This window comes from Enoplosus armatus, chromosome 1 (assembly GCF_043641665.1).
Source record: "Enoplosus armatus isolate fEnoArm2 chromosome 1, fEnoArm2.hap1, whole genome shotgun sequence".
Taxonomy (NCBI): domain Eukaryota; kingdom Metazoa; phylum Chordata; class Actinopteri; order Centrarchiformes; family Enoplosidae; genus Enoplosus; species Enoplosus armatus.
The window spans coordinates 22,196,611-22,224,040 of record NC_092180.1 but is presented as its reverse complement, the minus strand read 5'-3'; the positions used below and the strand labels follow the sequence as shown (position 1 = coordinate 22,224,040).

Here is a 27,430-nt window from a genome sequence, read left to right as displayed (position 1 = left end):
AACATAAAGAGAAAGCTAGTGAACTGAAATACAGTGGAACTAAAAGTGGTAATTTTCCAAAAGCCATTAAATTAAACAGGAGCTATTTCTCTAAGCTTTATGGTCGTCATAGATCGCACAAGGTATTCTGTTATGTCCTATTCTTATCCTTGCCTTCAGGTAGCTCATGTGTTAAGTCAAGAGATACCTAATTAACAAACTCATGGATTAATTCTGCCCTCTTTTCATTAATCGAGTAGCACCAGACTCTGAGAACCAGACAGGCTTCTCCTGAGTTCAACCCCTGCTCTTGAGAACTGCTGATACCTATTTTAAAATGGTTACATATGTTCACATACATTTATTCACTCTACGTTCTCAAAGGAGTCGTGAGGATTCATTTAAATTACAAACACTGATTGGTAGGCCCGGGAGATGTTCTGTGTCTGGCAGTGACCCAGTCACATCTGCATCTCAGGAGTCCGCTTTGCTTCCCAGACAAACAAATTTCCTGACAAAATCAGAAAGGTTTAACTGAGGGACATGCAGTGTGTGCACAATCAATGGAGGACAATTTCCACCTTTACCTGAGGCTTTCCGCCCACATTCCAGCCACACAATGAATGGTAAGCAGTTTAAACCGTTGTGTGCAGAAATGTGGTGAGTAGTAAAGGCCATGTGTTTTCTGTACTATCAAATGTCCTCAAAGCTGTATAGATCTACAGAGGCAAACTGATAAGTCAAAGAAGCCTTTGATTCTGTCACAGCTCTCTAGCACCCTTTTACTTCACTTGAACACCCCTCTGGGTAGAGGCAGGAAAGGTCTTTATTTGTCCAACTGAAACGCGTCAGCACTGTGTGCCATTTGACTGCAACTCTGTCTTTGAAGAAACAAACGCTGTTTAACCTTTGTAGTTGAAATAATAAGGGGCAGTTTGTTCTTGCAAAAGCCTTTTGGTTTTGTACGGCCACATAACTTGCTGTTGGTTCCCTAACCAGTCTATCAGATATTGTGCCAGAATCCCGGTGACCCCAGCAGCTCAGCCCAACCAGAAAGACACTCCAAACCGCAGGGCTTGGCACACACCATCAATGGCAAAGTCATGTCAAACGTACAATGTCCTGAAATTTTCTCCACCACAAAATCAATGCTGTAGCCTTGCTTTTCCTGACCTAGAAAAAAAAAAAGTTAAGGGACACAGAGCACAACATCTCAAAAGAATTGGAAGTGCTACAGCCTCATAAATTATAGTGCACATTTGAGTTTTTGAATTTGATGGCTCAGAATGAGTTGAGGAAAAAGGAAAAAGAGAGATTGTATTGCTTTCAAGCGAGAGGATCTGCACTGCCTTTTGAATTCCCGGGGTAATAATATGTATGCATGAATTCCATCCCGCTGGATGGGTGACATTTATAACACAACTTAATTATAGACCTAAAAGCCATCTCTCTATTTTTCCTGACAATTCGGGGCTCTATTCAACTCTGGCAGCAAGTGTTGCACTTTGAAAGTACTTTGAGGAGCAGCGCCATAGAGAGATGGATGTTAAACTTCCCGGCCTTTTTATTGGGTGAAGAGGGGTGCTGAAAAGCCTCTGAGTAGCATAAATTTACATCAACAGGGGACAAAGCCTTCATCATGGAACAGATAGCACTGTCAATTTCAAGGTCTGTCTCATTCAAATTACGCGAACCTCATCCCAAGCGAGACGGCTGGCAAAATAATTTGCCGTAACATCCCGTAATGATTGCGTGGGACTGTTGCACAGTGAGTGATAGGACCAGATACCTATATATGAGACCTTTGTCTGGTGGTAACATTCATAGTTAACATTGCTCTACAGTTTTCCATTTCATAGCAGTGAAAACTTGAAGAAAAGGCAGTGACCAAGCCAGTGATAATAGAGACAAATACCAACACAGGAAACGTATGGCATGTGAAGAGAGGAGAAAAGACATGAGGTGTTGGGTGCAGGAGGGTGAAAAGGAGTGAAAGCGCGAATGAGGGAGAAAACTAGCTCCTGTCTGACACAACAGCACCGGCCTTATTTCATTTCATGTGCTGTCAATCAGCTTGAGGCATCTGAGCAGACAGGAAGAGAGGACTGCTGGCGAGTGAGGGAGAGACAGCAAAAAGAGGAAACAAGCCAGGGAGAAAGAAAAGGTAGTGGGCCGGTGGGGCGACACAGAGCAATAGGCCCAGGATTAACAGCGAGAGGAACAGATGTTGACACAGATAGGTGTGTGGTTCAGCATAGCCAGCCTTTCTCTTTGATATACTCAGAAGCCTTGTGCATTATCATCCCCTCTCCCTTGCCTTCCCACACATCCTCTTCACACATTCAGGCGCTTCATATAGGAGAATAAATCACAGTCAACAGAGAGAAAGGAGGGTAGAGGTTTCCGAGCAATATCATTGCCGTTATCGCTCCAAATATGGCTGCGCGACAGAGACCCGTCAAAGTATGATGGGGGAGCCTCCCGCACTCTCAGAACAATCCCACCTGCATCGCACATTTCACAGCCGTCTTTAATTTGACCACGCTCTACTAACTAAGTAGCACATACGCCACAGACATGAATGTGTAAACTGTTCCTGAATGCAGGCAAATCTGCCACACAGTGAGTGACAGCAGCAAAACACAGAGCCTGGCTGCTTTATTTACAGTAGGACATTATCGTCCAATGGTGTCTCTGGGGAGGGATGACGGGAATGTGGGAAACAAACATGATTACACCCCTCCGCTTTTCAGATAACAGGAAGAGGAGGAGGAGGAGGAGGAGGAGGAGGAGAGGGGTGAGCAGAAAGACGAGGTGTTGTGTGATGGATTTGTTGAGTACAAGCCCAGGGTGAGAGGAGCTGCCGTGATGAAGAGACAACATAAGAAGAAGTTCGGGAGGGAAAGAAAAAAGGAGAGAGGAAGGAGGGGTTGAGTGAGAACAAAAAACGGGAAGGGAAATACAGAAAGTAGTGAGAAAAGGAAAGTGGGAGGAAGGAGGTGTCGGAGCACAGTGACAATGAGGTATGAAAGAAATGCGAGCGAGACACATAAGAGGTGGTGAAAAAACAGAATAGCTGAAGGGGAGGATGAGTTATTCAGAAGAGCAGAGTGGATCGCAGATGATGTCAATGAGTGCGCAGCGGATGAAGCATGGTTCTAAAAATGTAAAGAGCAGAAAGAGAGAAAGCGAGGCGAACGAGCGAAAGCGAACATACTGACAGACAGAGGGATCAAGAGGGACAGACAGGGAAAAAAAAAGAGTGGGAGGTGTGTGGGCTCTGACCCTTACTGGCCCCATCAGGCCCTCGCAGGACGGTGCACTCCTCGATCTGGCCGAAGGTCTCGAACAGCCGTCGGACGTCGTCCTCGCTCTGCTGCTTGCCGAGCATTCCCACAAACAGCTTCCTGTCTTCTAGATAGGAAGAGAGGAAGGGGGAGGAAGAAGGGGAGGAAAGGAGGGAGGGTGGAAGAGAGAACAGACAAATGCTACAGCTGATGGCACCGTTCTGCTGAGCTGAGAGGAACTTGTGCAACTCAAACCCCCCCTTTTATCAGCAGTCTGCTGTGTTGAGCCTACGTTGCTGCTGCTGCTGCTGCTGCTGCTGCTGTTGCTGTTGTTGTTGTTATTGTTGTTGATCGTACTGTTGTGTGGTGTGCCACCCCACCCGGTATGAAGGAGATATATTCCTGTTTCCACTGAGCTATTCAAGTCTGCCGCGGTGACGTTTGATACAGATGATGTTCGGAGCGTGGTGGCTTTCAGGTGAAGGTAGAAAGAGAGTGGGAATATTTTGCACAGGTAGACAAACTGTTAGATCGTCTGGGTGCGTAAGTCACTGAGTTGAAAGAGAACATGGCACAAGAACATGGTGTTACATTTTCTCATCACCAGAGGAGTAGGAATTATAATAAGCAAGGGTAAACTCTGCACACATCCAATGAGAAAAGTCACAAAACTTAACAGTGTCTTAGCCAGTGCGTACTGGTTTCTCATTAAAGTCTATTCTGCTGACTATAATATGTAAAATATGTATGGAGACAAAGTTTAAGGCCCTCACATTTCTACAGTATGAATGTTTATGGACAATTTTAAGTCAGGGAACAAATACTTTGTAAAATTAGTCAAGTCCAATTAAAAAATGAACATGATTCTGCGCATTGCCCAGTGTTGGCCGCCCAGAAATAACGGATTAAGCTTTTCAGTGTAAAGTTGTTTGGGGATAATTATTAGCCAATGGTTGGCAACAATTGCAACAAATAAAAAAATAGAATTAAGCTGGATTCAGAAATCAGAGAAAGAATTTGTCTTCCTACTATTTTGTGCACGCACTGCATAATTCTATATAAGTTGTACACAAGTTAAAGGGTAAATTCGATTTTTTTTCTGCACAACGTAACCACAACAACCAGGACCACAACCTTTTGTTTCCACAGCCTAGTGATGGAGAAGGATGTTTGCAGAAAGCTTTGCAAAACATTTTAACTATGAAGGCTACAGGATCTAGTTTTCAGGCCTTGAAATGTTGTGCGTCAACAATAGAAAACTGTAGCTAAAATATGGCTGGAGGGGGATCAGATCGATTCTCACTGGCCATTTATTGGTGACTATATACAATACAACACAGAAAAACAAATGAACTTAAAATCAATGCTATGTATGAATGATGGAAATATCAGGGCTACATTCTCAACTTTGTCAGTGGTCAAGGTTAAGTTAAAGTAAGAAAGCAGTCTAAATTTATTGCTGAATTAAGTGTGATTTAACATTTGGCATGTTGAGCATTGACTTTTCCAAATTTCCCAAACAATACTCAACTAGAGTGAAATTTATGTTGCTCCTCATTAAGTTTAAAGGGCAGCTTCTCCTATACCAATATCTTCACTGGTACTGCATTTCATAGTTGCTTCCTTAGTTCCAGAGGGGGCCCTCTGGCACGTATGTATGGGCTCTATACCACTACATTTTTGTCAGAAAGCTGGATTTTTCTAATTAATCTTCCCAGTGCCCTGGCATTAGACAGAGCATTCATCTTCTTTACATCTTTTACATTATGCATCCCCTATTCTGCTATGTTGTGGAATGAAATGGCTACTAGCAAGAACCTATCGCCAGAACTGATGGAAAGTGGCAGGAAGAGGAAGAAGAGTTTATTGGAAATGACACTGTTGATCTTCAGTGTGAGTCATTTGACTGGTAGGGAGCGGGGAGGAGTGGAGGGCGAGCGCATCACCTGGGCCTCGACAGATGTGACGCCTCCTGTACCTGCCAGGCCCCATTAGACGCAGCTGTTCTAAAAATAAAGCACCAGGGCTTCCTTTTTTTGCAGCAGGGAAATCGGATCCTGCTCCATTCCTGTAAAGTTCAAATGAGACACGTGCCTGCTACCCGCTTGGCCACACAAATGAGGACCTGCATAATCAATAAGGCCATGCTGCCTGGTCTCTACTGCTGGTGTTGTAGCTGTGGTGTCAGTCCATGTTTCTGTTGTCACGCCTCACACAGCAGGAATTCTCAAACCCGCCAGATGAGCCTAGTACTACTGCTCATTACTGTTCCTCCTCCCTTGGAGCTCCAGGGTCGGAAGTGAGCGAGAACCCTTAGGAGATCACCACAGAGACAGCCAGTTATACTGTCGACTGGGATTTAGCAAAGACTGACAGGAGGACAGACATCTTGCGGGGTAGTGGGCATCAGCGGAGGAGCTGCGTAGGTGTAAAGTCATCCCTGAACAGGCGTTGAGAGAAATGAGCCTGACCCCTGTCCATGGCAGCAAAGGTGAAACATGAAATGAGGCAACAGCCTGTCCAGAGCACACGTGACTTTGCCTTGAGTGTCCCTCAATCTTTCACATTTTCACTGAGGTGTCTGCTGTTACAACTTAAATGGGCAGAGTGCAGTTTTACAGGCCTCCTACAGTGTGTTAATGTTTTGGGACAAAAGTCTCATCTCGGTCTTGGCCCGAGGAGATCTAATGGTGGCTTTACAAGGCTAATTAACAAGCCATGAGCGAAGTAATGAACTTTCCAAATGTGCTGGCAAACGCAAAAATAAATTACACCCCAGTGAAGGCATTAAAGGAAGTGTGAGTGTACTTGGGAGCCTTCCTTTGGGAGAGCCACGGTGAGAAAATGAATTTGGAGCTGCTATCTTTTCATTGCCTGACCTAAGAGTGTTTCAGTCGGCCCGCTGCATGCCCTGGCCAGAGTATAGATTGCTATTAATTAGTCCGCTTTGCACCTGTCTCCAAAGCAGCTCTTATTGGATTTCACAGGTTCCCGCTCATCTCCTATGGCCACTCGCGCGCTTTAAATTGGCATTTTATGAATATGAATAAATATCTTGCAATGCACCCTCTGCACAAGGAGATGACTCCATGACTTCAAAGAGTTATCCATTAAACGTGGGAAGAGGAGGGGAAAAAAAGAATACTCTTCTCAAGTACAGTCATGTATTTGCATTAAGAGGGGTGAGGACCTTCCTATGGAACTGTCTGAGGATATTGAAGTATGACAAAACTCAATGAGCTGCCTGTTTGACCCCTTTGTACTTATCTCTCATTGAGAGCGGCTCATCTTATCCCTCTAACAGAGCTGAGCCACACAGCTGGAGAACATTTGAGCTCTACAGCACTTCTCTGCTCTACTCTGAAGAGACCTTTGTAATCTGCACTTTCAAACCTTGCCACTACTTTAAAAATAGTATTGTGTCTGCGTGTGTGTTTGTGTGTGTGTGTGTGTGTGTGTGTGGTAGTTAGGAAGCCTGGCTACATTATTTTTGATTTTTTTTGTATCATTGCATCCTCAAACACCACTAATTAATCCATATCTCTTGAGCATTTCTACTGTATACTTTAAAATGTAATTAGCGGATTCAAGGATACATAGGCTATTTAAAAAATGGGTTTGGCTGTATGGAGAACACATGCTTTGATTGAGCTGTCAACACATGCTGTCATATTTTTATTATATGTCAAGTACCATATATGTGTATACAGTATATTAATGCCTATATGCATGTGTTGGACGACACATATTGTTTTTTTCGGGCCTCAGCCAGCACACACTCACTTCCTCTCACACACGACGTAATCCGCATATGTCTTCCTTGTTTCCCCCCAGTGCCTCGTCTCCTGAGTGGGAGCAATTGTGTGGAAAATGGCTCCATGTCAGTCTCTAGCCATGTCCAAACTGAGGTGGCATGTGGACAGCCCCGTTTTATGAATGCAAATAAAAAAGGAGATCAAAAAAGTTATCAAAACACTACTGACATCTGACAATTGCTTGTCTCAGGAAGCCTTTTCATTTCAGCGCCCGGTATATTAAAAATTAATGGATTTTGCACAGACGCCATATGCTGTCAAGATTGATGCTTCTCTCCATGGAATAAAGTGCTACTTGTGTTGTAGGCTGCAGTATATGCATATAGATTGTGCTTTTCTTCCTCCCTTTCTCTCCCTATTGCGCTCTCAGTATCTTTCTCTTTACTCTTAATTGTCATCCCTCACCCTATTCCTTCTCTCAAAGTCAGCTGCTGTGAAGTCTACTTTTCAAAAGTTTTTGCTTTTGTTTGCCAATAATGGGAATATTCTCTTAAAAGAATGACTCTCCTGCTCCTTTGTCATTGTAACTATATATATATATATATATATATTTTTTTTTTTTTTACAATTTTCATGATTCTATCACTTATTGCCCGCTGGCAGTAGTCAGGCAAGCTTGGTAGTAGTAAGTGTTCAGAAAGCATGGACAGCTGCATCCAACGATAAAAGATGCCTGCTAGGCCGCTGGGTGCATTTCAAATGCAGAGTAATGTTCCAGGCAGCACAACAGAGAAGTTGTGCTTCTTATGGTCTCATTAGAAAAGCCTGATGCTGGTGCGCTGCTGCCTGGGAGGCCCGCCACCAGACACGCTCACACATGTAGGCGTACAGACCGGCTATACAAAATGTTGGGAATGGCTTCTTAATATTGAGTTAGACTCATCATCTACTGTATGTCCCTGTTGTATAAAGGCAGGAGTCTGTTTGAAATGGCAAGTGGCACCTTTTGGCATTTGCTTTCAGATATAGGCTTTTTAGATAATGAGCATTAAACATTTACACATCATGGAGACAAAAAATTATAATTCCTTGCCAAAGACACTCCTTTGTTATCTAGCAGAGTTTGTAGTACTCTGGCCACAACACTTTTGGATGCTTACCAGACTTAATTTCCCTGCTGCAGATAACTTCAGGGGCTAATTTACCTCCTAGCCCCATTTAGTCACAAAAACTTTACCTCCATATTTTTTATAGATACTTTAATAGATTATCACTATCTCTCTTGTGAAAGAAATAGTGATGCAATCAGTTGATCAATTGATTAATTATTCATTAGACAAGCAATCACTGAAAGTCAATGATATTTCACACTTAATAAAAACTAAATAATTAATAGGGTAGTTATTAATGAAATTAAAGAAATGTTAGTTGCACACTTAAAAAGAAATGAACTGAAGAAAATTAAGTGGAGTGAGCAGTACTGTATCAAGAAAAGTAGTTGCTACACATCCACAAATTGAATTTCCCCTTCGGGATCAATACATTTCTACATTTAAAGAGTGTTTGCTACATTCTATTCAAAATTAGTACCCAATCAAACGTATCACAGTACAAAAGTCACAGAATAACATTTTTATCATAAAATCTGCCAGATCAAGATTTTTTTTCTTGTCGTCTTAGAATTATTAAATTACATTTTTTTAGCTTAACAAAAGTAGCAAAGAGGGGTTGTCAGTGTATTTGGCAAATGTGGTGGTGCTGCATAGTGAGTAAGGGACAATTACTTGCTATGATGGTAATGAGTGAAAAGGATGACTGAAAGGTATCAACATTAAATACATTGGGAATAAATGGCTTGCAGAATGGACTACAGAAAAACAAAAAAACTAACGGAAACAATGTGCAAAATGCTGCTCAACATTAGAAATATGCCTACAACCTTTCCTTAGCATGAAAATTGGCCCCATAGAGAGAATACCCAGGTTTAGTTTTACTACCCACGTTCTTTTAACTTAATATCATTTGTGCCTCTATTAACAAAGTCAGTATAGAAAATGGGATGAGTACTTAGCAATGTATTCTGGAAAGCAGCTCAGGTTCACTGCATGTTAACAGGTGCACCAGAGAGGTTGCCAGACCTGGCTTTGCTAACATTCTTAAGTTGTTTCAGTGTTATGGATTCACTCATGTTACAAATATCAGCAGTTATAATTAATGTCAACTTTTTAAGCTAACATCTTCAGAGGTAACATATGAGCTGGCCATCAACAAGCTGCCCCCAAATGTGTTATATTCACTTTCACTAGGAGCAGCAGTAGGAGCAGCTCTTTTAAATTACATTTCATGTTAATAAAAACAAATATTGCTTGATGGAGATGTAAGTACAGAATGTATATGGGATACTGAATGATGTCATGTTTCTGCACCCACTCAACAATTTTCCTGGGTGAAATTGTCATTCTCCTGTTGTAGTACAGCAACAGTACAGTGTTTTATTCAAAATATATATGATACTAGATTTCCACAATGTTCAAATTTGATGTATAATTCAGTGTTAATATGCACAGTTCAAGTGCAATTCTGAAGTTAATGTAGAAAGTGTAAAATAATGTAGTGAGGTAATTGTAAAACAACCTGCTTGATATACTGTATGCATCTATTCAGCTGCATTTCTCAGCCCTGACAAGCATGTGCTTTCTCTCTACGCAACACCTTCAACTACTTGATAAACCCCATTCCACTTCTAACTCATGTTTAGTTCCTACCCAGCTAACAGAAGTAATTAGACCCCATCCCAATGAAAATGATGTGCAACCACACACTAAACCTTTATGCTGCTGGTCCCAATCTGATGTATGCGAGTGGATTATCCAGTATAGTGAGGTGGTAAATGGAATAATCAGAGGAGAACAAACATTCAAATTGTCAGTGTATCAGGCACGATGAGAGGATACAGGCTTCGTGTTTGTAAATGCAGTACTTATACCACTAGAGCTGTCACATCCATTTACGAAGGGGAGTGGGAGGGGAGTTTTAAACCTTCTGGTATGCATCTTCAAAAACCAACACAGAACAAAGAAAGAAACTTGTGAGAAATTGCCTGTTGCGGCTTCGGTTCATATATTTTAACTACTTCTTTTTCTAAGCAACTAATGGCAAGGCCAAATCATGGAGCAAAAGAAAGTAATTCAAATCAATGCCTTGAAACCTTAGGTTAATACCCTGCAATGGTCACTGTTAGATATCCCTGAATTCTTTTGTCTGTCCATGTGTCCCCACGTCTCTGTGTGTGTTTCTCAGCACACACCGCTGCCAGGGTTCTTCTTGACTTTTCAGAGTTTTGCACGATTGTGTCCAGAGGCACAGAGGGATCTTTTGGCTTCATTTGCATGTAAAGTGGAGCGCGCTCTTGTGTGGGCGTGAGGTGCCTCCAGACAGCCCCTCCCCTGTGGCCTGCCAGACTGAGCCAGCCAGCAGCCCTCACTCTTCCCTACCTGCTGGGGTGGGGCATGACAGCACAGTGCGCAACATCTTAAGGTCCTGTCAATCTCTTCACTGCCCAACTGGGGTCAACCTTCTGAAAAGCAGCAGGTTGGCAAGGACAAACACGACCCATTCACAAAGACTCTCTTCAGCCAGACAGACAAAAGGCATGGATAAGATATTAAAAAGGCTCACACAGGGCTGCTGAGTATCAAATGCAGAGATTGCAATGCTCCTAGCACTATATAAGTATCCAATAAAACAAAAGTATGTGGAGCTAATAAACAAGTAGGGTAAAGAGACTGTGTGTAGACAAATGCACTGAGAGTGGCACTTTGTGAAAAAGTCGATGTTGATGGAGGTTACCGGGCATTTCGGGAGAGTGTTGAAACCATCTTATCAGAGTTAATAAAAGGAGAGGGTGTTGCTGGCTGACCCATCATCTCTCTTCTCATCAGTGTGGTCTCCAGTCTCACAGCAGTGGCTAGAGGAGTGGGACCTGGCTCCAAGATTGTGTTTAGATAATGGCCATCTCCAATCATAGATAATCTGGCCCCATCTTTTCTTCACAGACACAGCAGCAGACAAGGTCAGGGGGAAAAAGATTCCTGGCGAGGCGAGGAGGAGATAGGGATGGGGTGGCTCTGAGATGATTTACTGCTGAGATTCACTCAGCTGCCTCCATCACCCTCCGTTAACTTTCTCATCCTGTCGTCTCTTCCCCTCTCGCTTTTTTTGTCTTGCATTTCTCACTCTCTCGCATTCCTCCATGGGACTTGTGCTGAATCCCCACCTCTCTCTCTATCACTCGCTTCATCTCTCCCTTTGCACTGCAGTACCAATGAGACAGACAGAGGGAGAAAGAGAAAGAAAGGAAGCAATAGAGAGAGAGAGCAAGAGATGTCTACGTTTTCCTCATTTCTGCCCTTTTTGAGTTGACGAAAATTGCTTGGGTTTCAAGTGGAGATATAGTAGCCTGTCTGTTCCTGCACTGACCACAGAGCGAGTGAGCAGAAGACCCATGCCTTGATTGTGTCTCAGTATCTCTGAGTTGAAATCGTGGTTTGATAGAAGTGGGCAGAAAAAAGTGGTGTTAAGCACATCAGATAAATATGGACTTTGTGGGGAAGAGGTCGGCTGACTCAAGGAATAGAAATAGATTCAAAGACTGTGAAGCTCCCCTCCCATGCTCCATTCTGTCTTGATAATCCAAGGAAAAAAATAAAATAAGACATCAGTCATTGTAATAGACAGCCAGAGAGTCAGCTCTATGATCCACAATGGCAGCCAAGCGGCAGGACTGTGCGGCACTGGGCCCCCCTTTTCATTTTCTGAGCTCTGGTTTTACCTCTCCCCCTGACACTCCCAATATCCCCAGAGAGAGGACGTCTCTCAGGGACACCGTGAACAAAAGAGGAGCTACTGGAGTCTCCAAATGGAGTAATGGGCCTTAATGCCTGCACAGGCACGTAATCGAGACCCCTGCACGAGTTCCCATGACAGATAATTGCTGATGTCTTGGTAGTGATAAATGTGACTCCATTCTAGAGGTGCAAATGTCCCGGTTCAGCCCTAGGTTTGACAATCTAGAGGTCCCACTGGGATTGGTGTACCTGACTGGTCCTCAGCCTTCCACAGATGAATCTCTCGCTACTTTCTCTCCTTTAGTCCGCCCTAGCAGGGCTGTCTGTTTTCCTTTAACCACAGGCCTTCATAGTAAATCTCATTTCATTGTCAGCCGCGACTGTGGTTTACTTCCCTGGCCTGTCTGCTGACTTCCTGTTGCCATTAACGCTCAATATCTCTGTTGGGGCCTGTCTGCTTGGTCTTATTTCATTCTGTGCTGTGTCCTATCCTGTCCTCCCATATAGAAAGTTCCTCTGACAGACTAGCAGGGGCTGTGCCAGCCTAAGAGCCCTCTGTATTTCATTCACACTGCCTGTTCATCTCCCTTCTCTTTCTGCTGAAAAAGGGTAGTAATTGATATTGGGACCCATCCATCCTCCCCTCTTAAGCCCAGAGATCCAATTTATCTTGGTGAGAATGCCGATTGGCTCTCGCCCAGGCCTTGTCGGTCAGACTTTGCCTGTTTTTAGATGGCCGTTAATTAAAGTGCCGCCATGACAAAAATAAGATCTACATGGGGGTGTGTGTGGCAATAGAAATGGGCCATCTGATTCGCACTTGACCACATAAATCAACGATGTGACTCAGTCTAATCTGACCTAGGCAGTCTAAATCACCACTCTGAAATGCAAGCACAAGGCAGACACAGACCGGTCCAATTAGACCCAATTCCACCCATGTAAATCTTTAACTGGCTTAATCTGCATTAACCTCAGTGATGTTAGTCACAAATGGCTTCAGAATGAGCTAGTCAATCACCATGTCAGTCAGACTAAAGATGGAGGGTGAAGGCTGTACAAGAGAATCTGTGCAATGTGAACGCAGAAATGCACCCATTGATGCACATACAGTATGTCAATGGAGTCAAAGTCCATTGATAACTTTTAGATGGTTCAGCAATCTATAGTATACTATATGATCCCAGTGTAATCATGTGAGTTCTACTTATTAGGCAGACGGACAGATAGGTAGCTAGGTAGACAGAGTTGTATGTTGATTTTGTGAAAGTGAAACAGAGTCTGTGTATAACAATCAATTAGTTGTGCACTTATTTCTTGACAAAAACAGATACTGTGTATACCACAAAGAGGTTCTGAACTCCTTAAATGATCATACGTCCCACTTTGAGACTTATATTGTTACTTCCCTTCATTCAGTGACTAATAAATGAATATATTCAGTCAATTTAATAGTGTCTGTCTCCACGTAGTAGCTCCGGGGTGTTTCAATAAGTCTGTGTGTTTGTGCTTATCTGTGTATGTTTGGGGTGTATTCCACTGTAAGCAGACTCTATGGATATCGAGGGATGGAGATCATCCACTCTCCATTCTTTTCCATTCTCTCTGTCTCTCTTTTATTTCTCTGTCTTTCTCTCCATGCCTCTCTGTCTCGTCTTTGAACCACTCCCAGTGACTGTGAACCTGAGACAGCCCCTCTGCTGGCACAGATGGGAAGTCAATAGAAGCAAGTGACCTATATTACGGGCTACTCCACTAACTCCCAGTGTCTCAAGTGAGAGCAGAATATTAAGGATTGCGTGTGCGCTGTTCCAGAGTATTTGTGTGTTTGTGTGTGTGTGTGTTTTTAAGGGGGGTGTGCAACGGAGACCAGGAGAAGGTTAATTACCTCCTCGTCCTTCGCTGTCGGCTGGCTTCACCTGGATGGGCCGGTTCATCTGGAGAGAGAGAACGAGAGTGAAGTAGAGGGAGGGAAAGAAAGAGAGAGAAAGGGAAGAGAAGGGAAATCCCAGGTTAGCACAACACGAGAGGAGCAACAGCTACAATATGTAGAGTGGGAAGAGAACAAGTGAAATGTGGCAGTGTTCCTGGCGTTAATGTCCTGAGTTTGTCCTGTTCTGTGAGCTGAACGCAAAAATCAAACAGTGACGATGCCGTAAAAGAGATAAATCTGTGCACTGCTCCATGCCAGCGTGTTTAATTAATCCAGGGCACTGCCTCTAGAGAGGCCTGAATTCCCCTCACAGTTCAGCAGAATTAGCACTTTTCAATGACGGAGCCACACTGGGTGTCAGATGGCACTTGGAGATTAATGCCATTACATCAGCCACTCCCAGACCCACAGGGAGAGGTCCTTTCAGGCTGGCCCTTGCTCTTCCTGTCCCCTCCTGGCTCCAGACTCCCAGTCACCAGCAATATCGTGCTCATCCCTGACCCTTAGCAATCCCTCTTTCTCTGCCTCCATCCCTTCCTCCTCTCCCGCCTCCCTACCCCAAAGCCCTTTTGATACTCACAACCAATATGCCACTGGTCTGGACAGCCAACCCCACCCTGCCCGAGCCGCCTCCTCCTGGAAGCTATTGAGAGTCACCGAACACTGTAGCTGTGAAGCAGCTTGTGAAAGGTTAACAGTAGGGAATCAATAAACAGCCTTTGAAGATCCATTCTATAGTGAGGTGAAAGCAAAACGTCGCCAAGCTAACATAAAAAAACCCTTTTAAAAACTGCCTGCCGTGAATAAAAACTCCCCTGGTTCTCTTTGCTCCCCTGTCTATGGTTTCATTTTTTCTCACTCCCTTGAGTTTGAATATGAAAACAGAAAAACACTCGATCTTGTGCCTTCTCTGGAACAGGAATAATATCCCCTCTTTCCTTCGTGAAAAGGGTGGGTGTTAACAGCCACCCTCGAAGACCCTTGCTTATTGAGGCTACCCACGCATGTCATATTTGGCATTGTGTTTTACATTTGGCATGGTGTTTTTCTGGTTTCAGTCAGCAGTGGGCCTATCTTTCTAACTAGGCCATGCGGACAGGTCCAACATGTGAGTGCCAGTGAATGGCACACGTTACTGCCCCCTCAGATCAGTCAGCTAGGGCAGCGCAGTGGGTGTTGGGCCCTCAGGCAACGCAGCACTTGACAGCAGTTGACCACGGCCGAATATAGAACTAAGACTGCTGGACATGTATAGACAAGCGTATACATGGTGACACCCCGGGGACGTAATGTACCCGCCCAGCAATATGCCGCGACACTGGAACAAAGCTTAGAGAGATGACGGACGCATCACAAAGACAAGTGAATGAAGCTGTACACACACGCAGAGAAACAGAGGCAGGCACACACACTTACAGTATCTCCACACAGATGTACACGCTAACTGTAACTTCTTCTGCTAATACAAAACCTCTTTTTCCTAAGGTGGACAACGTTGATAGCGTTTGACTTTGCAGACACTAACAAACAACAAAGCAATACTGTAAGTCGTCACTAACTAGAATTACATCTTGTATTACATTGTACTGTTTTGTATGAACTGAAATACAAAGGTCATATACTATATATATATATATATATATATATATATAAATATATATACTGTATATAGTTTATGCAGCTGTCAGAGTCTGATGAGTTGAAGCGTCACTGAGAAAGACCCTGACCTGTTGACTTACTGTTAGTCACTCTGTATGAACGTCATCCAAATGCCAACAGCCAGACTGTAACATATTTTACGTGTCCTTTAACAATTATTTGATTACATTAAAAGTAAAGCAGGGGTGACTAATACCTCTTTCAAGCCTGAAAAAAAGATAGAGAAAGTAAATGTTCTCAAGGGGGATTTTGAGTCCAGTTGTTTGAGCTACGGTCATTACTGTGTCAGAGGCTGGCTCATGAAGTCTCTGGGAAAATGGAGTACACATAGTCCTGTTAGTTTGCGTTTATAGTGTGGATCAAGGGCAAAAGGGGCCCCTAGCATCATTATTATCATCTTCGTGTGGCCTTAAACAACCAGACAGGGAAAGTTACATTCTATTATTTCTTGCTGGACAACAGCCATCAATATTGCACTGACTATGTTTACATGTGAGTCTTAGGTATAGTTCAGGTAGGGTGAAGCATTGATGTATGTGAGTGCGCGGTGGAGAGAATTAAGGTCAGTTGAAGCATTGTAAGCAGTAAGTTAAGGTGTGTTTCTGTGTTCATATTGTAAGTGTGTGTGTGTGAGTGTGTCTTGACAGCAGCTCAGGTTGGGAGCAGAATTTGTCTCACATAAGAGGTTTAGGGTAGCCTGGAGTCCCAAGATCCCTGTCCAGTGATCAGTCAGCTTCCATGTCTTAAACAGCAGCGATTGGTCAAGAGGCTTCATTAGTAGCCCCTGAGCCACTGCAGCAACAAGAGTCATTAGACAACCCAAAAGTACACTTGGGGTTGCTAGGCAACCGAGCGGAGGTGGCCGGCCGGCAGGCTGGTCGCTGGTCTGCGGGCTGTTAGCCAACCAATTGGCACTCCTTTCTTTCTTCTTTTTTTTCTTTACTTGGTCCAAGGAGGTCATAGCGAGAGAGGAGGAAAAAAGATTTCTCAACTCCCACCTTCCAGCATGTCCCACTTTCATGTCCCTTTTTAGTGACTGTGACAATGAGTTTTCAGAGCGAGTCTGCTACAACTTCTGCTCCAGCTTCCTGCCAAATTATGGAGTTCAGCTTGATGCCAAACTATGGAGTCGTGAGTAGCACTCACATGCATATGGCAGTAGTTAAGATGTCTGCTTCTTTTAGCTACTTTATGGTGTCGTCTGTATACATTTTCTCGCACAAACAGAGGAAATGTTTCTAATATTTCTAGCACACAGGCCAGTGCACAGAAATCTTTCACTTTACTTCACTTGACTTTAACCCCCCCCCCCCTCACTGTCACACACATACGCACATACACACACATACACACAGGCACAAAAAGTCTAGGGGCTCAATAACAGCAGGTGGCTTAGGTGACATTTTAATCCCTTATTACTGAGTGCAGGATTAGCCAACAGATCAAGGCAGAGTTAATTATATGAATTCATCAGAGGCTGGGCGAAGAGGCAGCCTGCTTTCCCCTCGGGCCAGGACCCAACCCCACCCCCACCCCACCACCCACCCTTTGCTTGAGCACATACATACGCACACACTAAGGAAGAGGACAAGTGACATTCTGGCTGTCTGAGAAGCTAGCTAGTTCCCTATTAGCATTGCGGCAGCAGAAAGCTAAGATAACACATACAGTGGAGCCTCCGGAGATGCTGTAAGACAAATGACATCTACTACCTTCCCGTCGGGCCCTGCAAAATGAACTGCATAGACATTGGAGAGGAATACTACAGGCTTTTTCATCCTACAGACGTGTGGCTGCTGAGGCTGAAAGGAGTTCAACACCCCCCGTCTTGCTTTATCTTTGTCTCTCTCTGCCCCTTTGGCCTCCAAAACCAATATGCTTCCCACCACAGCCCCTTAATGGGTTGATCAATGCTGACAAATAGGCAGCTCATGCTGTCTTGCCTGGGAACTCACAGCTCTGTGCCTGTGTGCTGCTGCACTTAGAGAGGCCATCTCTCTTCCTCCTCATCTCTCCTTTTTTTCTGTCTTTCTCTTTCTTTCACTCACTTTCTTTTCCTCTTTATATTTCCCCCCTCCTTCATGCTCTATTTCCTTTATGTCTATACATTCATTTTTTTTCTTTGTTGTAATCTCCAGGGGCAAATCTATATTTTTCATTCTGTTATGATGAATAAAAGTCAGCTGAAGTCATGGAGGGGTGGAAAACCAACAGTGTGGAAGAGAGGAACTTGCTTACATTTTCCAGGAAAGGACTGTGTGTAAGTTTCGGAGCATATGTCCGTATGTGTTTGTGTGTGCATGCGCTTCAGTCCATCTGTCTTGGGCTAGTCTGTCGGGTTGATAACAGAGCAGTGGAGAGAAAGAGGGACAAGGACACTGTTGGCCTTTGACCGTGTTTCACCATGCTTTGTGAATACCACTGCTCACAAAGCAAGCAAGAAGAAATGCTATCTATCAGACACTCTAAATACAGAAAAATGTTCTCTCAGAACCATGACAGAAGTGTGGGCACTTATACTCTTCGTCCACTGTTGAGTCTCTTTGGCTGTAACTCCTACACTTTTCAGATAACTAGCGTTATCCAGTGTGAAGATGTACTTTTTAACTTTTTATCTTCTGAGTAGATATTTGGTAAAGTGAGCATTGGGCTAAACCCACAAAAAGTCCCTCAAGTGCTGCTCGTGCAACAAATGTCAAGTCACTCAGAAAAGAGCTGAATGCGTACAATATAAAATGAAGGTATTTCCAAACAATGGTTTAACAAGGCTGTAATGAAAAATTAGCTTTGCCATATTGGGCCCTATTTAAACCGCACATTTACAACGATCCGCACAAGTGTTGTGTCATGTGCACATGATGCTGCACAATGAAGGCATATCTAGGCACACCTGCTATTTTTGTTCTTCAGTGAGCATCCATGCTCGACAGGAGCGTTGTGTGAAGGGGGATATTAATAGGAGGGTGTGGTGATGAATCATTACCTTCTCAGCCAGTCACATTACTCATCTCGTAATTTTTAAACAGCTGTGCCAATCACTGTGGCACATGACGAATATGGCTTGCCAAATGGAGGGAAGAGTCTAGACCCGTTTGTCTAAATAGAAAAATATAGTTTGTCTCCACAAATAGTGTGCCAACGGCAGATGATCAACCTCTCTAAGATGAATTTAGTTTCTGGAGGTACTGAACGTATGGTTACTAATTTTTCTGTCTGTAATAATGCATTGTTTTATTGTGAAAGAGACACTAATTCATCATATAACTTTAAGTGCAGTGTAACTCTGTTGTAAAGTAAAATGTGTACAATTAAAGTAAAACAAAATAAAGATTGTCATCCTGGTTGCCTTTAGTTTGTTCTACTAAATAATAAAACTATGAAAAGAGTTAGACTCATTTAGTTTTGGCTGCATCTACGTGCAACAACAAAGCCACTACTGCCAAAACTGTGATTGAGTATTACTCTGTTTGAGCCCGGCATAAACTCCCCCAATTCCCCCAAATAATCCTGTTTGCATGACTTCCCCTAGAGAATTGTGGAAATGCTTTTTTTTCCTCCAAAACAATTCACTTGTTTCCTGACTCACCACTGTCAAATTTAACTGAAACAGTTACACCCATGTTTCTGCTTCTACCACATCATGTTGTTCATCATGGCCATAGATCAAGCTCTGCTACAGTTTGAATTGCATTGAAACATAGAACATGGTACTACTTTTGCAAGACCTGTTGAAATGGAGACACTGCTGCATGCTACTATGGTCCCACTGTAACCCAGTGAGTGGTGAGAACTGGCTGTTATGAGGGAGTTTTGTGATGAGAATAATACATTTTTTTAAGATTTTTAAGTCTCAAGATTTTCATGAAAGCTAAGCTAACTGAACTAAAGCTTTCATCTTTTCTCACTGAAACGTTACAAACAAATAACTATACACAAAAAAAAAGAAAATGGTTAATTAATTTCTTCTTATTAATTAATCATTTCAGCTCCGTTCATTTCATCTCACACATCAGATACCGTTTTGTTTTCAAGTCATCAGGTACCATTTTCTTGATAAGCCATCCATTGTTTGATGCCTCTCATTATCATTCTGCTGTTTCGTCGGCAGTGAATTCATTGGAGCTGTTGATGCCATTTACAGCCTTTTAAGCTCAATTAAAGATTGCAGACTGACTTTTTGTAAAGAGCCAACAAAGAGCCGGTGGCGATGGCTGAGACAAAGAAACCTAATTCCAAAAGAAAATATAATGACCCTGACCTTTGACCATCATAAAGCCACGATAGGTGCCGTGACCTCTGTCATTATTATCAGTGCCTTTGGAGGTTTAGGGAATTAAGAGTATTCTATTTCATTGAATGGAATTGGCATTTTTGTCAATACTCACTTTATGTCATGGTAAGCTTGTAATTGGTTTAACTAATTTTGATATTTTCTCCAGCCTGTATCGCACCAGCCCAAATGAAAGGAAAATAGTAAATGCACACAGAGAGAGCAAACTTCTTGATAAAATGACACTTGTCAAGATTGGATTCTTTATACATTCAGGATCTATTCAGGTAATGTAATCCTTTCTTTTTCTCCTTCGAATAAAAAAAAAAAATACACCATTTTGAAACACAATTATCTCACTGTAGGCCCATCTCAGTGGCAAGCAAGCTCCCAGATCCTGCACAGCCTGCACTGTACCAGCCCAAATTACTGCTTCCATCACCCATCGCTCACACGTCAGGACATCCTGCCCCTCATTTCTGTCTGGAAGAGAAACAGGGCCAGCGCAGCGGGAATGAGTCTTTCTCTCAAATTGGTGTACGAGTTCACAGCAGCCTCCCTGTGAGGCCAGTGAGTCAGGAGAGGTTGGGCCTGCCGTGTGTATTGGAGGAGATGGGTTAGGGCTGGAGTGATCACACACTGCCTGTCTCCCTCGAAAAACACATGAAGGAGGGCTGTGTCTGCCTCACTGTGAGGAAGAGGGAGAAGGGGTGCTGACAGCTCAGCAGAGGGGGGCTGGCGGTGAAATGCGGCCTATTTTTAGCTCTGAGCCCGAGCTCCTATTTAAAGACTAGGTACTGGGGGTCGGTTTGGGAGGGGGAGAGGGGCAGCAACAACTAAAGAAAAATTTCTCCAGCTAACACAGTGTACCCTTGTGTGATGCTCAGCAGCATTGGGGAACATCTCAGTGTTTGTGTTTTGTCACTGCAATCTCTGTCCCATTCTCCATAATTACCTGGCAATTGATTCCCCCCAGAGCTGGATTTTGACTTTTAATTTGTTTCTATGAATCCGGTATTGGCTCTTTGGTCCTCTGAGAGGCCCAGCTGAACATCTGAACCAATCTATACCGCCCCACCCTGCTTGGCCCAGTCCAACCCAATCTAATCATGGGGACTGTAGCCCAGTCTGCATTCATAATAGCCCTATTCTCCCTGCCTATTTTTATTTTTACTCTACCGGTGCCCAGCAGGCCTCCTCTCGAGGTGGGACAGAGACAGAAAGTGGATGAGAAATCGAGCCATCATGTTATCCTCTGCTCCATAAAGCCTCTGTTCTTCCTCTGACTGTAGATGGATGGCTGTGTAGATCACTGCAACCAATGGCCAGCGCGCTATATTACATTTATTGCCCCCTTTTTCCTCCCTATCTCCCTCCCTCCTCTTCCCATGGAAATGGGGTGGGGGGGGTGTGTGGGGGGGGTGCATCAGGGGAAAGAGGGGGGTGACGATTCGACACAGTGAGACAAGACTAACAAATTAGTCAAAGTGACAGGGAGTTTTATGAGGTCTGCTCTTGTGAGGCGACTGCTGCTCTCTCCTCTCTCTCTCTCTTTCTCTGGGCCGCAGGGACACTTTGCTGGGGCAATGTGTGTGTGTGTGTGTGTGTGTGTGTGGTACATATTTGTGCATTTGAAAAGGAGAAGAGTAGTGAAGGACGTGGTAGAATAAGGAAGGAGGAAGGAGCAGCAAGTAAGTGTAAGGTAGAGAAAGTGAAATAACTGATACAAGGGGCTCAGGGATTAGGAAACAAGAAGGCAGAGGTTCAGCTATGCTCCGAGTTCTGCTTGGTTGTCCTAACATACTGAAGTGGCAAGAGAAGAATGTGTAGTAAGCAAAAGTGTGTAACCTACAAGTACCTGGATGTCCCATGTGTGTTCAGGTGAAAGTGTATATGTGTGTGTATGTTTATGATATCGGTGCGAAAACAAAACAATTGATAATGGTATACACACACCGCTGCCAATGCATACTCCCAAACACTGAAGGTTAAATGCCCAGACTTGAGCCTGGCACACAAACAAAAAAACCACAGCAGGAATCACAACAATAACATGGTACCTCCCCAGGAGCATCTATCACTCGGCAAGGCCACAGTACAAATGTTTCTGAGCCGGGCCGGGAAAACAGGTAAAGTGGCTCACAGTATAAAGAGGAGTGGGAGAATAATAATAAGTGGAGGGTAATGACACATGCATCTGTCAGATTTATGAGCGTATATCCTGCTCTGCTCCTCTCATATACCTGGCGGCCGGGTCTGCGCTCCAGCCCGTACACACCACAATGCTGATGAGCGGAGTCAGCGGTGAGCAATCACAGAGCACAGAGAGAAGGGGAGAATGAAGCCGGACTCGCTCTGCTATGGCCAATGACAACATCCAACAATTGAGCACTGAAGGCCCAGAGCCCACACACACATACACACACACACACACACACACACACACACACACACACACACACACACACACACACACACACTAACACATGCCTCAAAATGGCCTGCAAAAATGCACAAAATCACAGAGATGCATATAACAAACTGGCAGCCAGGGTGTGTCTAGAACATTGAGGATGAGGGGCCCAGTATGTATATATATATATATGCTTACAAACAGATGGCAGCATTATACAGTATTAACTAACTTTTTGTCATCAGGCTACATGTTGTGCAACACTTCCGGTTAGATTCTGGTCTACTAGTGTGTAAAAGGTAGTATTGCTCCAGTGAGGAGAAATGCAGTAAGAAATGCATTTAACAGTTGTTTGTTTGCCTTTAGGATGCATGGAGTCAACACAATTTTGGTGAGAAGTGTTGAATGTAAACAAAACTGTATTTGTTTACGATGAAAATTCCACAGAGTCTAATGTAGCCAAAGGCTGATGACTGGTCCTTAAACAGCGATTGTTTATACCAAGTTCATCTTGGGTCAGATCCACACATTTGTGGCTGTTTTTGTTGTATACATATTGAGAATATACTTCTTTGTCTGTAAAGTTCACTTTGTTTCAAGTTTTCACATTTGGGGACTGTACATTGTGGTCAGGGATTGGATTCATTTTCTTCCAGGGGCTTACTTAAATCATTAGTTAAGTAATGTTTTAAATAATTAATTCAGTGTCTTAAATTGATGCATTTATTTTATATTTTCTCAAATTAAAAAGACACTAATGAAAAAAATACAACAATATTCAGACAGCCGTTGCTGATGGTAATGTAAGGCGGGGATCACGTAGTGTATACACACACACACACACTTGCTTTTACCATCACAATGTTACATCCATACATTCCCATACAAATGAACGCATACATTAACACGTGAATCCACCTGACACAACCTGTTCCTCATAACCCTCAACCCTCTATGATCTTAATAAAATTCCCAGTAAGATCACAGCAAGGACTGACTTACTGTAAATGTACAAGCATTACACGTGTGTCAGACACACATTGTTGTGTGGAGTTAATAATGTGCACATGCTCATGTGTTTACCTGAGAGAGGCTGTCTCCACATTGATTGCTCTCACCTTTGTAGCAGAAAAATGTCTTAAAAAGCAGAACCAGGTGTTATTCCATGTAAAGCAAGTCAAACTCCCACCCTCAACAGCTGAAAAAACATCTCCAATGCACATATCTCCTGTTTGTCTTGTCGTTAGGTCAGCGCCAGTGGTAACAGTGAGATACACTGTGCATAAATATAAAATATATTATATCTGTTTTATTATGAGAGTTTTCTTCTCTTGTTTTTGTTGCACAATTATCAGATAACTTTTCAAAGATAATAGAGTTTTGTTGTACACTGTGCTGTGCTGTGTTTAAAGTCTGACACTCATTTTCACTTAAATAAGATTAGGTGTTTTCTGAGAAAATGTTTACCTTTGCTGTTTTTGCTATCACCACTGATGAGGTCTTAGTTTCAGATTTAGTTTCCAGGGAGCCAAAAAGTCCTCTTTCATGTTAACAGATGAACATTTTACACATTTGGGTATTGATTCTATTAGGTTTAAGATGAAATGTCATGCCATACTCACACACACAGGCTGCTGATGATAGGAGATGCGTGCAGTCTTACAAACATATGCACATTGCAATACACACAAAGGAACAATGGATTCATAAACCTGACCACATGCGCACAAACACACACTCACTGGCTGCTCATAGTAATGGAAGGCACGGGCATATGAAGATGCTCATCAAACAGACACTATCGGAGTTAAATGGTCTCATAAATACACACAGCAGAACAAACACAGAAATAAAATAATAATAATGGAACAGAAGATGTATTGCTGTAATGAGCAATAGAATACTATTACACACAAAAGCACATGGAGACATACACGCTAATGCATACTTGCTCCGTTGCAAGGAAATGCATACATTCATGCACACACACACACACACACATGCGCTGGCAAACTTGTGCAGAGATGCCTTTAGACACATACTAGCACACACACACACACATGCACACAGCCCTGCAAGTGTGTTCCAAGAAGCCGTTAGCACAGAAGGCTGTTTGTGAAAATGATCACATCAATCGAAGTGATAGATAAAAGACTGGGAGCAATTGATAAAGTGCCACAATTATTTGGAAGATGAATGGCTGAATTTGCTTTTGAAATTGGACTGGATCTCAGTGCAATGGAACAGAACTCATCATCATCAATGAGCCTGCCATTAGATTGCTTTCTGTCAGAGCCCAATATCAGCCCGGACAATTGGATCCATCTGCCAAATGGGATCAAATAGACCTACTCACACAACATCAGAGGTGATGTATAGTGACCATGTGTAAAACATATTACATTGCAAATGCACAATACATCATTGTGTACGTTGTTGTGTGTGCTTGGGTGTAACGTTTGCCATCACCGTGTGTGAGTATGCTCAATAGAAATGATTTGAGATACATTAAGTGAACACAAGTACGACATGGAGGGAAATAATAGCACTAGCACTGCGAGGAGGGGGAAAAAAACATGATGCTTAAATGCCACAAATGAACCCATCAATTCATATAATGTGTGTGAGATGACTGTAAAGAAAAGGTATAGTGTGAATAGCTTGAGATAGATGTGAAGTTAAATGTAGGCTTTTAACAGTAGGGAGAGAGAATCATTTTTTTTCACATCTTGCGACAACACCAGGATATTTTTCTTTTATTATTATTATTTAAAAGAATATTTGCAAAGTTGCAACTCATAAAACTTGTACTATCGTATCACATAATTTATTTAAGCCTATAAATCCTTTGGCTTTTGCAGTTATACGCCTCATAATGATGCATTGGTTAACACAGCCTGAATATTTGAGCCACATAAAAATGGTAATAGATTAAACCAGGGGAGTGTATAGAGCTGCTCTCTCTCCGTGTGTGTGTGTGTGTGTGTGTGTGTGTGTGTGTGTGTGTGTGTGTGTGTGACTGTATGCGTGTGTGAGCAGAGCCTTCAGTAAAGAAGTATTACTGCAGCTTACACAGGCCTTAGCAAACAGAGGGGAGCTTCAGAATGCACTGTATCTTCCCTGCATACACATGCACAAAGCAACAGAAGAGGGACAAACGCAGCAGGGGGTTGGAGGGAAACACACTAAGTAATGTATTGTGCTGGGAGGGAGGTGACAGGGGTCTGACGATTCAGAGGAAGCGTGTAAATGGGCTACTATTAAGGGAGAGAAAGGCTGAATTATTGTTTATGGCCACAGATCGGCCCAGAGAAAACATCTTTGCACCTAGAATTAGTTATTTACCTTTTCGGTCTTCAGTGTCTGGGGTCCTTTGTAATCTACAACATCTAATTCATATGCACTATAAATCACACACATATCTGCTCCAACCTGTAAATCTGTCAGTGAGGATAACACTGTAGTTTTTGTCTTTATTTACTGTATTCTTTTCACTACTCTCTATTCATATACTGTATCGTCTTTGCTCCATAATAAGAAAATACATTCTATTCAATTCCGTTTGTGTTATATTTTATGTATTTTATTCTGTTGTTTTCTAGTTTAGTGTCTTGGTAGCTAAGGTGAAGGCTGGCTATCTCTGTCTAAAGCAGTGACAGGCAAAACTTAACTGAAATGTGATTAAACTTTTTCCAAACACAGGCACACATTCATACAGACGCCTACACTGTACCATTTTCTACCCACAATTTGCAATAAAATTAGCCTCTTTCTGCTTGTCTGTGAGGGAGTATGTATACACTGCATCCTGATATACCCTTCACCATCACATCCTTTCTTTTTTTCTTCTTCTCATTGTCTCTGTCACACTCAAGTACTCAAAACTGCCCCCCCCACACACACACACACACACACACAGACATGCACGCACACATACACACATTGTTCCTGTGCGGTCAGTGTCTGGGGGAGCTCTGCAGGGACCTGTGCTGTCAGAGAGCAGACCACACAGTGTCCCTGGTCCCTGCTCCACCTGCTGTGACAGCTAATTAGGCCTGGCCACAAAGGCTGGCCTGTCTGGGTGCTGGAGTGGGTGTCGTGGCGTGGCATGGCAGGGCATGGCATGGGATGGCATGGGGATAGCGTGGCCAGCTGATAAGGTGCCCTGCCATGTTGTCCGGAGACACGCTTAACCCAGGGAACACCCACGACCACAGTGGTGTGTTCTCGTCTTCGTTAGGCTCCCCTTCAGTCATTAATTACGCTCACGCACTTCTATTAGTCCTCCATTTAGGCTAATCAACAAGCAGGGCCCTCCGTTGACATCATTAGCTCTCATAACAAGCAGCGGCATTTGGGGAGGGGCCCTTCAGAGCCGTTTGTGAACATTAACCCTTCCTCAGCAGTAATGAGCCATGCTTATCTTGTGGTGCACCTCAGGGCCTTTTGTCCTGCTCCTGTTGTCCGACACTCCCCCAGCCGGTTCTTCTTGCACCACTGTCATTAGGAGCCAGCAGCAGCTAGCGCCAAAGCTGTGGTCGCTCCAGGCAGACAAGGAAGCTTAAATAGCATGGCAGGAAGTTAACACTGCAAAGGGGGCAATGTATTTTTGGGAGGGTTGGGGATCAAAGGCGCTGAGGAAATGGGATGAGACAGGGCAGTCTAAGCCCTTTGGGTGTGTGTGTGTGTTTCTTTGAGTGTGTGTGACTCATATAAGATATGAGGAAAGGAAGGAAACACAGGTTGGAGACGGTGACAGGGAGCTCAGACGTTTGCCTGGACCAGCAGGGAGCAAGGAAAGGGAGAGCGGCCCCCTGAGCGACTGCACAACCTCCTGGGGTTTGAGCTGCTGTTTGGACGTAAAATCAAACACACACATACACAAATACACAAACTGAGCTGAAATTTGCCAGTTATCCTCAGCAAATAAACATATCTAACTTAAAAGTGTAAGTTTTCACTTTTTGATTGTCACACACCAACACATATGTGCAGGCAAACGCACACATATGCAACACTTGCATCATGAATATACATGTTTGTATGCACATATGTTCGTGTCGTGATTCAGAATACCTCTTACAGGTGCATGCATACACATGTGTGACTTTTGCAGGAGTCACACATGCTTCAACACAACTGTGCGGTAGCTGGTACTAAACACCCTCCATATTGTGCCACCTATCACATAGATTCACACCTGAACACACACCTAACTCATGTCATCTAACATGTGAATGTGTACTTGTGTGTAATTAATGCCACCTCCCACACACATCCAAGTTTA

At 43.4% G+C, this 27,430-nt stretch overlaps 1 protein-coding gene across 11 annotated transcripts in view; it reads right to left on the bottom strand.

Moving 5' to 3' along the window:
• The window catches only part of celf6 (CUGBP Elav-like family member 6), a 121,922-nt gene that overhangs the window by 22,127 nt on the left and 72,365 nt on the right, over positions 1 to 27,430 (bottom strand). For 9 of the 11 annotated variants that reach the window (XM_070928160.1, XM_070928307.1, XM_070928378.1 and 6 more), the window contains exons 3-4: positions 13,757 to 13,805; positions 3,265 to 3,393 (exon numbers count right to left, since the gene is read on the bottom strand). In XM_070928160.1, the coding sequence (XP_070784261.1) occupies positions 3,265 to 3,393; positions 13,757 to 13,805 (178 nt within the window). The remainder of the gene's footprint in view (positions 1 to 3,264; positions 3,394 to 13,756; positions 13,806 to 27,430) is intronic. The other 2 variants (XM_070928233.1, XM_070928003.1) reach the window with 1 other exon arrangement.